This window comes from Dysidea avara, chromosome 4, assembly GCF_963678975.1.
Source record: "Dysidea avara chromosome 4, odDysAvar1.4, whole genome shotgun sequence".
NCBI lineage: Eukaryota > Metazoa > Porifera > Demospongiae > Dictyoceratida > Dysideidae > Dysidea > Dysidea avara.
This window is the reverse complement of record NC_089275.1, coordinates 12,438,782-12,451,113: the sequence shown is the minus strand read 5'-3', so window position 1 is coordinate 12,451,113 and position 12,332 is coordinate 12,438,782. Positions and strand designations below refer to the sequence as shown.

At 38.8% G+C, this 12,332-nt stretch overlaps 2 protein-coding genes across 2 annotated transcripts; both read right to left on the bottom strand.

Annotated features, from left to right (window-relative positions):
- Positions 1-232: 232 nt before the first annotated feature.
- On the bottom strand, positions 233-2,603 carry LOC136252948 (isopentenyl-diphosphate Delta-isomerase 1-like). The gene is made up of 2 exons (XM_066045539.1): positions 2,120-2,603; positions 233-651 (listed from the first exon to the last, which is right to left on the bottom strand). The coding sequence occupies exons 1-2, from the start codon at positions 2,534-2,536 to the stop codon at positions 334-336; spliced, it is 735 nt and encodes a 244-aa protein (XP_065901611.1). The 5' UTR covers positions 2,537-2,603; the 3' UTR covers positions 233-333.
- A 363-nt stretch (positions 2,604-2,966) lies between these two features.
- On the bottom strand, positions 2,967-12,189 carry LOC136252945 (farnesyl pyrophosphate synthase-like). Its single transcript, XM_066045536.1, has 10 exons — positions 11,869-12,189; positions 11,788-11,812; positions 9,009-9,124; positions 8,850-8,930; positions 8,431-8,553; positions 7,303-7,391; positions 6,066-6,138; positions 5,308-5,385; positions 4,756-4,890; positions 2,967-3,241 (listed from the first exon to the last, which is right to left on the bottom strand). Exons 1-10 carry the CDS (start codon positions 12,088-12,090, stop codon positions 3,041-3,043), a joined length of 1,143 nt encoding a protein of 380 aa, XP_065901608.1. The 5' UTR covers positions 12,091-12,189; the 3' UTR covers positions 2,967-3,040.
- Between the last annotated feature and the right edge of the window lie 143 nt (positions 12,190-12,332).

Here is a 12,332-nt window from a genome sequence, read left to right as displayed (position 1 = left end):
TGTTGACGTAAGCAATTGTGGAGAAGTGGATGGCCCACATTGCACATGTTTCACTGTCAACTGCTTGTAAAGTGAAACGAAAATTAATGTTGTCACTGAAAAACACAAGGACGAGATGTACAGAGTCAAGCTTTGTGTAAAACACTGTACGAGTCAAGCCGCACAACAGGTGTCAGAGATCACAATATATGTACTTGTATAAATCATCCTCACAATCAACTAACGACACTTTTAATATTCATTGTTACCGGTGATTGTGTATGAAATAGATATTAATAAAAAAAATAATAATACAGGCATCAAAACACCTACTAAAAAAATATTGTACAAATATTACACTAGTTTGTGTACCAGATTGTCTTTGTGTGGTGAGAGATCTTTCAGACTATCCCACCATTTGAAGAGAAATGAATTAGTTATCAGTCTAAACCATGGGGTTAGTGTAATACTGTCCGACTTGTCTTGTTCAACCATTTCTCTCAGTTGTTGTTGATTGACATACCTACACTCAGCTACTTCATTGTCATTGAGGTCCAGTGTAACCTCCTTCTGTAAGAACACCATGTAGTCTACCTCATGTTCACCCCATTGTCCATCTGAGGGTGCCTTGTAATGGATCTTTGTTAGTACATTCAGTTCTTCCAATGGCACCTGTATTAAAATAGCTTAGAGTACTCAGGGGATATAATTATGAGACACTTAACTTAAAAGTATTGCTGGGACCTGGACTAACAGTGTGGTATATCGTACTGATTGTAGGTAAAGGTGCAATCATCATGTATGCTATCCTAAATTTTCAAAAAAATGTAGAGCATGCAGTAGACACTATGATGTATTCTTTGTAACACATGCAAATTGGAATTATGAGACACTCTGGCCTAGTATGAGACACCACGTTTGTATGCAAATTATTTTGGTACAGATTTTGATAATTGCTCCAAAATGGTAGAAAAGTATGACAGACAGCCAAAACGATTTAGTTGACTCAGTATATGTATTTTATCTGTGTTCCTAATGTTATTAGAGTCTGACTTTGAGCATAGATAATATACACCCCTATGGATGTGAAACAGAAGCGCGGATAGTTTTACGCCACCAGCAAATGGCCATCAAGTTTGTCTCTGCATTCCCTCAATAACGAAAGCTTTTAATGGCATTGAAATCTTTGTAAGGCTCTGGTTATTCATTGTAAACTGTACCTGATCTAATATTATTGTAACAGCATGTTTGGTTGGGCTATCACGGGCGATGGAAACTGGTGGTGAAAATCACAACATCATGAAACAATTTAAAATACAGTTTAGTATACACCTTACAACAAAAGAACATGGATAGTGAGCAAAAACTGGTAGTTTTTGTCTGAAAATGCTTATACAAAAAATGGCTCATTAGGAATCAAACACGTAAACCACCCAATGTCTGTAACTTTTCCCAGCGGAAATGTTTATGAAATCTCTCTCGTAAAACAATAGATGGATTTTTATCAGGCGCGAAACTAGGATAGGATTCTGTAGAAACATGTGCTCACGTCAACAGTTTCACATCCATATAAGAGTGTATATTATCTATGGTCTGAGTAAGGGGTACAAAGACTATCGGTAAAACTGGTCCCATTAATAAGATATTTGCACTTGTAAATTATCATCCAACTGGCAAAGTGGTTGACGTACAATCATTTATGATTTTGCAAGGTGACATTGTCTCTTTCTTCTTTTTGAACTGCAGGATTAATTCCAATGAGTTGTTCAATGAACCCATAATTGGTAGTCTCACAATACCAGCACATACTCTTAAGTTTAATCATGATTGGTACAAGGGGGTGACACACAGGCACTCACTGTAGGTAGATCTGTGACAGCGGTCAAAATAAGTCAAAGGTCAAGGCCACCAAATTTGTGCCAAGTCAACGGTCAAGAGTGAAAATTTCCAACCCATGTACTGAAATATCGTTGCTAGGTCACCGGTCAAAGATTGAAAAGGCTCTTAGTCACAAGTCAAAGCAAAATTCGGTTAGTCAAGACTTTGACTGTGGTTGCAGATCTACCTACAGTGAGTGCCTGTGTGTCACCCCCTTGTAGTGAAAGTCCCCCCTTTGAAGATATACTGTGAGTTTCTTTACCTGTTCTGGAGGTATTCCTAATTCATGTTTCAATTTTCGTCTTACGGCTCTCCTTACTCCAATGTTGTCCGTCTCGTCCAGCTCCTCCTGGCAATATAATGGGTGACTACAGCATGTGTTAGTCCAACATGCTGGGAATGTTATTTTCGCGTTTGACCTCTTCTGTAACAACAGCTCGCCTTTCTGGTTGAATAGAAATACACTGAAGGCTCTGTGAAGCATCCCGGCCTCGATGTTTGTGTTGAGGTGACACGTTCGCTTCGTCTCACTGCCCAGTACTTTGTCGTTCTCGTCCACGAGGATACATCTCTCCTCCAGGTACTTCTCTTGGGTGGAATCCATTGCTAACACTGTAGATACTCGCCGCACACAGTAAGAGAAGCGAACTCCACAAATGTATTTCAATACACCGTACATGTAGTTATGGTAACTCACTCTAATGGCACTAATTATAAAGTTTTAAAACAATAGAAACAGTTTAACAAACAATGGAAACCCTATATGGAAACCGCGGATACCACTTAATTTTGTGCAAAGACCGCAAAATGAAAACAAATAAAGATGCAAACACTGGCTGGACAGTACTCTCCTGCCATGCAGATGCTATATCAAGTCCACACAACTTCTACCGTTACTGATGGAAAACCGTGTAGTTTGCTGCACCTTTATATAAGCATCGCACAGTCAGACAGTTGTGAGATTTCTACTTTTTTACCTTTCAAACCATGATATACAGTTTTCATTACTTCATTCACAATTTTGCATTTTTCCACTTCATATCTTTTAGTAGCTCATGATTAACTATGCACTATAGCAATGCAGCTATGATTTGCTATGATTTACCCCGTAATGTAGTATAATTTTATGTTAGTGTAAAAAGACAAAAATAAATACTTTCACAGATTTATAATTTGCTCAAATTCAGACATTTCTCTTATACAGTTTCTCCATATACTCTAGGAAGAGATCTGGGGGTAACCACTGGCCACACTGGTCCACCAGTTTACTAAGTTTCTGATAACTGTTGTCCTCATAGTCAAAGTAGAGTTGTTTGATGTTCATCACTTCATATAACTCCTTCACCTTCTCAACACAACTAGCATCATTACGAGCATAGTTGACCTGTCGGAAAATGTGCAACATTCAAGGAGCATACACATGATAGCAGTGACTAAAAGAAGCCAGCACCAGTGTGTGTTATCAATAGGAACAAAACATATGCACTTACTACCAAGGAAACATGGCTAACAAGTATGAAGTGAGAAAGAATTGAGGACAATTCACCATTTGAGAAAAGGTCACACAAAGTGAGAGTCAACAAAGTACCATTATTACCTGTTAATGTAACTAGCACTCAGTAAGGTTATCCATTAGCATACATTACAATCCATTAGCACTTTCACTAGTGTACACATTTCCTTTACTGTAATAACTCGTTTACATAATTTGACCAACCATACACAGGGAACTTTGGTGGAGGAAAAATTTGGCGAATTTAGTAAAATATTATAGTTGGCAAAGTAAAATTAAAGTGCACACCCTTGTTTAATTACTTAGGATTACTACAGCTGGTGTGCATGACTGACATCAACCATTAAGAATACACATCTAACTACAAGATCAGACTATAGTGACTATAGCCAGGAGTAATGGATATGGTAGCACTCATGTTTTGCCTCAACTCTAAGATTTGAGGATAAACATCATACATGTACTACATAGCTACCATCTCAGTAGTTGATGGCACTGGTGGTATTTTGACTCAATGGCCCAGTGTTACTTAAGGAACTACTTGCAGCAGGTTTACTCGCTTAAAATGTACATTTGTGTACATACATAATGTGAGCTAAAAAGAACAGATCAATGTTTTTGTCACTAGTAAATATTTTGATGTAAAATTCATGGCCATTTTCCAAACTTTTGTAGGACCAAGTTTCCCTCCGTATGTTGTAGGTACACCACCTGTCTACAAAAATCCAGAGGAGGTACGACACGCACACGTGAGCGTATATGTTTTGTACAGGGAAGCTATTTCGTGGGGTTATCAACGAAAAATACGTGCCGATCGAACTCTTTTCTTATGCTTAATTCAACTGTGCAGTCTACCCCATTCTACCCCAGTGATTCAGTTTCGATATACACAGCCTATTGGAGGAACTGTCACGTGATGAATAACTAACCGTATGAAATCAAGCCAAGCAGCAAGTTGGGAAGAGAAAACCAGTGAAAATCAACTGCACAAGTGTCTAAGTAGCTTTGCAGTTCATCAAATCTTGTCTACGGATTGATTTTCCACTATTTTACCATTTGAAGAATGCAATAACTACGAATTTTTTTCAATAGCGCTTAATTCATGTTGTACCTCCTCTGACAAAAATCCTAACAAAACTAGTATGACTTACATATCGTGGTATACCAACAATAACAGTATAATATTATTGCCCAGCCCACCCTAGTGTGTGTGGAATGAATGAAAGCACACTACAAATTTGAAAAAGTCAAATACTTTAAAAATACAATCATTTGGATTTGGAATATATACTGGACAACTGGTAAAAGGATGCACGTATGTCGGAGAGATACATGTTTACAACAATACTGGTGCATGAAATAATTAATGGTGGTTGTTCACTTACTTCTAGTAGAGCTCGTTGGTCTGAAGTTGCCCTAGATAAAGCTTGTACTACCAACCAGCTACACTTGTTGTCTTCAATGTCTGTCCCAACCTTCCCCGTCACCTTCGGATCACCATAACAATCCAAATAGTCATCCTATAAAGTAGACAGTGTGATTATGTGTGTACACACACACACTACACGCATGCACGCAACGCACACACACACTATGCACGCACACACACTATGCACGCACACACCACACGCACGCAACGTACACACATAATGCACACACCACACACACTATGCACGCAGCACACACACACACACACTATGCACACACACCCACTATGCACACAGCACACACACTATGCACGCACACACACTATGCACGTACACACACTATGCACGTACATACACTATGCATGCACGCACGCACGCACGCACACACTACACACACACACTACACTATACTACACACACATTATGTATGCACACATGTACTTAGCTTCTGTGCCATCTATGTATAATGTTTTACACTTACTACAACATGCATTAGTCCACTACTGGTACCTGTATTTGGAAGAACTCTCCCATTTCTATTAAAATCTTCTCAGCCATTTCATGAGACTCCTTATCATTGATTCCAACCTACAGAAGTAGACATTAATTGTAGCATTCAGGGACTTTCGTAAAAAATAACTAGCAAGTATTTGGTGCCATGATAAAAACATTATCGTCTAATTTCACAAAGGTAGCAAGCTGTTTAAAGCTCCATCACTACACGCTCTGGGAAGGAATGTTTTCCCTACAAAAGCTGTATCTGGGTAATGTGAGTCAAAGGGAGATTCTATCATGTTCTATCATGGACTACTAACATCTTATGCTCCAAAAAAAAAAAAAAAAAAAAATGATGCCTACACTACAGCTTCACCAACAAGGCTCCAACTCTGTCTTAATTACTACACTTTTCCCAGCCCTAGGATATGAGGAGTCAGGTAACCAAAGTGATAATGGTTGCTTGCATGACACACTATTCACTTAGCTGGTTGAAACGTAGCTGGTTCATGTTTGTTTCAGATTGTATGGCACACTATATTATAAAACATATTTTATAGTTTAGCAAATGAATCCAATCATTAAATTCTGTGACACCATAGAAATTTCAAACACTACAATAACCCGTTACTAGGGCAGGAACACATGCTGTAATTTTTTAACAACATTACATACATACATTAGTATGTACGCATTTACAGTTATTATGGTCCTGACACAGTATTTGAACTAATGGGGTAGAACTCTTGTATATTACATACACAGATCTTTACCATGTACATAGCAGCTCTGACTGGTAAACAGAAGGAGTAATAAGCTGTCTTGTATACCACTATAGCCTGGTACCTGTGGTAGAAGGGATAGTATGACTCTGTAGACATGCTAACGTATGGTAAGTCTATTTTGTATGTAGTTGCCAACTTTATAAAATGACAATTAAAATTAGGTACAGTAACTTCATCTAGCATTACATTGACAGTGAAATGTTACTTAGCATTGGCCATGTAAAATAGACCACATATGTACTTACTGATCTCATTAATAAGGTCACCTCTTTATTGAGGCCACATTTGTTCACAGGGGTGGCTCTATTAATGAAATATTCACTGCATGTATATACCTATGAGGACCATTACTACTGTTTGTTTTCAAATTATTTCTTCAACTGTATAACAAAACTGTCTACCCACTATAATGTACCAATCGCCAACAAGTATCACACAATACAATAATGATATAGATGAAGATTTGAACCTTTCTGCCATACTGGAACACCAACCTCACTTTTCCTTCATGACAACTTGGCAGTATTAAATACGAAAAAGCCCAAATGTGCAAGCCAAAATGCTTCTGACGAGTTGCTAACTGAATTTTTTTTTAAAAGTAACCAAACCTAATATAACCATGCCTTCAACCAGCCCAACTGGACCATGGTTACACATTTGATTTCTACATTGCTTCAGCCTGAGACATGTCTTTGTACCAACCAAATACTTGCATCGTGAGCATCCCAAGTGTTTCCTTCTCCACTACTGTGTGGGTATTGATTTGCAGGTAGGTAGAACAGCTATTATAGCCTCTGTTACTGGCTACAATATCATGAGGATCGTACATAATTTCTGCAGTAAATGGATTGATTGCATCATCGTACAACTCTTTGTAACAGTACTGTACAACGGGTGGTCTACATGGTGCCATTCTTTCTTTGATGGGGTATGCGCTGACTCAGCAGTCATGAATTATGAAAAAAAAAACACACAAGCATAAGGAAAACTAGGGATCATAGAATAAAAGCAAGGAGGGTCATCTACACCTGCAGCTATACTAGTGCACATTTAATTTTAGTCATGCAAAGCTTGTCAATAGGACTGGGGTAGATCCGGATTAAATGTCCACTAGTATAGCTGCAGGTGTAGGTGACCTCCCTTGTTTCATTACCATTTACAGGGTGCATTCCTATGATCCCTACTATATTTTTAAAATTTTCCTTGCGCTGGTAGAGGCCATTACCTTTCTGGTGTGAATTGTGTGAAGTCAATCCTATCCTCTGGAGCTGTTAGTAAGTCTAACGTTTGTCCTGTCTCTGTGTAGTCCTCAACCTGTAACAAACAATAGTGTAATACAGCCACTCCAGCTATTGTGTATACAGTATATGCTAAATCAAATTGCTACATCTACAAGTAAGCTATGTATCAGGAGTAAATCATACCAAACTTGCTGAAATCAGCTAAAGAACTGAGTTACAGTAGCACAATCCTAGTACTAAACCATAGATAATAGAGTAAAAGGGATAGGAAATGCAAGCGATTTCCGGTTTGATTTCCGTTACGCGTGACTTGAAAGGACAAGACAGTTTTGTGCTCAAGCATGGGAATTAGTGTTCTAAGCAGCATATATAGTAACCCAACAGACTACAGCAAGTATTTAGGCCTTTGTGAGAGATTTTGGCGAGAGAATTCAGACCGTAGATTTTGTAACAAAGCGTATCGCATTAACCGTAATTGTTACACATTGTTGTACTTTCGCTCATAGTACCTTCATGCCTCGTCCATACCGCTTCTTTTATAGCCGGTTCCACTGTCGAATCTTGTGGTAAGCTAGGCGTGTCACCAACACAGTCTTTTACCGTTGCGTTGTACTGCAAGGTGGTTTAAACTTTGGTAAAAAATGGAAGATACTTAGTCGTTTCTTCAAGCAACAGTTCCTGTTTTGCTCTGATATTTCCTCTGGTTCCCTCTGTTAAATGGTAAGGAATAGGTTTATCACAGTTAAAAGGATAGAATATATTTACGAAGAAAGTAAAGTGGTTTAAAGTAATTTTTGGGCCGTTTTTAATTTTGCGCACAACTTCCTTGAGGGTTGGTACCATCCTAGTTCCCTCGATTACTTACTTGAGTTCATTGTAGTGAAGTTTCACAGTTGTTAGTTGCAAAATTCTGCCGTTACAACAATTTGTTTCTCTTTGATACAAGCACAGCAAGCGTAACGAGTATGTTCATGACGTAATACACGGAATTCCAATACAAATGTACGTATTTTGTGACGTCACGTTATTGCATTTCCTATCCCTTTTAAGTACTCTATTATCTACTGTATGACTAAACTAACACAACACAGTTCACTACAAGTTCCACTCACAGAATGGAACAAGTCCAGCAGGTCAGCATAACAAGGTTGATGGTGGAAGTTCTTTTTCAACAAATTGAAGATTGATCCCTCTAGCCATAAGGAATCAATGACTGCCAATAAGTTGATGTGTTTCTATAGCAAAAAACAGTGAACATACATTCAAGAACATAAACACAGAGAAATCTGAATGATGGATCTTACTGACCATGCAGGGGCCATGCACTAAAATTTCTGCTCAAAACTTAACGTATCCAGGGCACGTGGAGCCAAAGAGGAAAGGCATTGTCTATTATATTCACTGAATGTACGCCTCCTGTACTAAGCCCAAAGTTGCCACATCTCAAAATGTAATAATTTTTGAGGTAGCATGCATGTCCCCAGGTTTCAGCAGCATTCACCTACTCTGATATCCTTACATCACAACTCACTTGTTTATACCAACATGGCTTCCCCCTCCTAGTCAGAGAGTGGTCCATAATATCATCAGCTACCAGGAAGGCTCCCTGCATCTGTGAAGGATGAAGCAGAGTGTTATGTGGAATCAAACCAGAACGTACACGGCCAGACGAAACCACTACTGTACTTACCAGTTCAATACACCATCCTAGGGTGAAGGCTAGTCTCTCCTCCTCAGCAGTTAAAGGTCGATCTCCAACAAGATGGCACAATGAGACAACTACCATCAAACCTCTGTTCATCTTGCCTGTAACAGTATTATTGCTTGATAAACACATGACAGTCACTAAAATCACTTTACTATTCAGCGTAGATGGAGACACACATGGTAAGGGATATAGGTCACTAGTACACAGATAATAAAACAGTACGGACACCACAACTTAATCTATTAGCATACTAAAAAAAGTTTGTATAACTAATAGAGCATAATGAAACTCTGTTAGGACTTGAGAGACCATCCCTTGCACGAAAAGTGCACATGAATGACAGCAAAAATGTTGCAGCTAACCAATTTTAGTTAACTGCCAATAATGTAACCAGTAAAGTGAATAAATTGTAGAGATTACCGATTCAACTTTTCTGAGCTTTACTGATACTGATCCGATCTAGGAAATTTATCACTGATCTTCTGATATTGTATCGATATCGTACCAAACTGACATCAGCTATCTAATATGATGACTGCAGGTAGTTCTTATAGTATTTTATAATCTCAGACTAAGTTAATCAGTCAATTGTTAGCTGAATGGTGATCACAGCGTTGTTACTGGAGTCAATACCAATGGTGGAGTAGCCTCAATTACACCAGCCAGACAATCAGCAGTGACAGCACCCAGAAATATCTTAATGCATGCTAATACCAAGACTTGCCTGAAATGGTTTGTAGGCTGTTGTAGCAGAGATTCTAATAGTTTAGTGTATTTGATATGGTGTAGCACTCTATTCATTGTTTTCTGCCAAGGACTTCTGATAAGTCCAAGGGCAAGTTTCAGCAACTAAAACAGCTAACTCATCTGTATTTATAAGGCTTCTCATAGTTTCCATGGACACCAGACAAAGAAATGGCACTATACTTCGTAAATGGAGCAGAGAAATGATAGAAGTCTAGTATGTTTGAAGAAATGGTGATTAGAAAGGTCGGTATCATGAATTGGTGGCTTTGACAGAAAATTGGTTTTACCGACTCTGCTCAAATTGTCGAGATCGGTACTGATCTTATACTAGATCACTACATCCCTAACTTTTTACACTATTCCCAAGTGGTGGGGGAGTTGGAGGTGTCTACACCATCAGATATATTCTTTGGTATACAAGTAATTTACGGAAGTTTACTATTATCTAGATAAATAACTTATCATCCTTATCTCGATAAATTTTACATTATCTCAATAATCAGATATATCTAGATAATCGCACATCTCCAATTGAAAGTTAGAAAAACCTATGCTGTACTGTACACCCTTGTATTCAATGTGCCATAAACCATGAAGGACAGTGCTTAGCAATTTCACTTAACAAACTTAGTCATCAGTGTTTCATTTAGCATTAAAGCTGCTTTGATACATGGAGAGCTAGGAAAGATAGCTGACTGACCTGAATGGAATGCAGACAGACAGATGGCTTTCAGCTTTATACAGTACCCATAGCACAAGCTGCTATGAAGTGAGGTACCAAATCTGATCAATAAAAGTGATTTTTGTAAGCACTGCAATAGGCTACTTAGTGAATTGGTCATAATTCTACCAGTTTTGGTAGTTAATCACAGAATGCGTGTGACTGAATCGTATATACTGTTACTAGGTGCTTCAACACATAAAGTTGTGGCACTTATATACTGTATGGGCTCTTGCTGTTAATAAACACCGCTCAAATACAATTAACGAAAATACTCTACTAGTAAGCAGTAATTCTACATCAGGGAATTTTCGAACACAGCATGCTACGAGATGGGCATTAAATAGAAACTCAGAGTACTAGCATACCTACAGGTATAAGTAGAAACACACTAAGTCTAACATAATTCTGTAGTTGCTGGAAACTATGGACAAAATGATAAACTTTCTACTGGGTGCGAGTCCCAACTGGTTCCACTACATTCCAGGTTAAGGGTTTTATAACTACCCCTCGGGTAGGTGCAAGCAAGAGTACATAATAATAGAAGAGGGAGGCTCCCTACTCCATTATTATGTACTCTTGGTGCAAGTAAGCACGTGACCAGCTTAATCACAAGTGTACCTGGCCTAACTTTTGTTTAAGGCGATTTACAGTACAGCTGTGTCTACTATGTCCCATAACACAAGGGGTAGTCATTACCAATAGTCCCATAGAACCATCTGCGCCCTGGATAAAAATCCAAATCAAGCAATCAAGAGGTTAGTTAGTTTGTAGTGAATCAAGTGATCAAGAAGTCCTCGAAACAGTCAATCAAGCAATCCTCAAAAAACTAATGCACCTATCAATGTCAAGCCCCACCTACCCCAGATCAGACAGAGGAGATTTGCAAATGCCAGGTGACAAATTCCCCATCCCTGGGGACAGCTTAGAGATACAAATCACCTACTAATTCGTATTATTTATCCCGGGAATCACTAGCAATATGGCCAAATATGGCTATTCATGTTGCAAATGCCCCTACCCTGGGATGAGTTTGGGTGACGAATCCCCCACCCGCTGCCCGACCTGGGGTAGGTGGGGTGTGATATTGATAGATGCATAACTTGTAAGGAAAAAAAAGAAGATTTTTTAGACTAGCTAGACTATCAAGCTAGGCCTTTTCCTGGTGAAATCAAGCTATCAAAGATCTTGACCTCATATGGTTGTAAAGGACTGTTGGTAGTGACTAACGTTAGTAATGATAAAGTACAAGGACACACAAAATACACACTATTCTAACTATAGCATTCTCACCTCCCATAACATTGTATTCAACCACCTAAGAAGAAATACAAAGCAACTTCATGAAGCATTACAGGGCGACACAATTACCACCTCTTTAAGATGTTCCACGCCATGCTTCAGGGACGAGTCGAATAATTGTCGTTGAGTCAGTTCAGTGACTAATGTTGGGAAGTACTGGACGAACTTGTCGCGGTACTGCTTCATGTATCGCTTGCCAGTTTTACTGCCTGTGAAGTTTCTACCGCCAGACTGTCCACGGAACAGTTTGGATAGTAGCCAAGACGTAGCCAACAAGGGGGTGATCAACGGCATCTTCTTCACTTTCTAACACTACAATCCTCGACTGGAATTCTACTCTGCAAGAAAATTAGGATTGGTCCACTAAAAATAAATATTTGATGCGCTTTCGATTGAAAGTGACCTCTTGGTACCACTGCGCTGCACGTGACATTGAGCAACCTTTTATATGTGAGAATGGTGAGTCCATTAAAAATTAAGTGCTCATAATGATGCATGCAAATGCATATGGCTTGTACTGCATGCATTGATTGCCT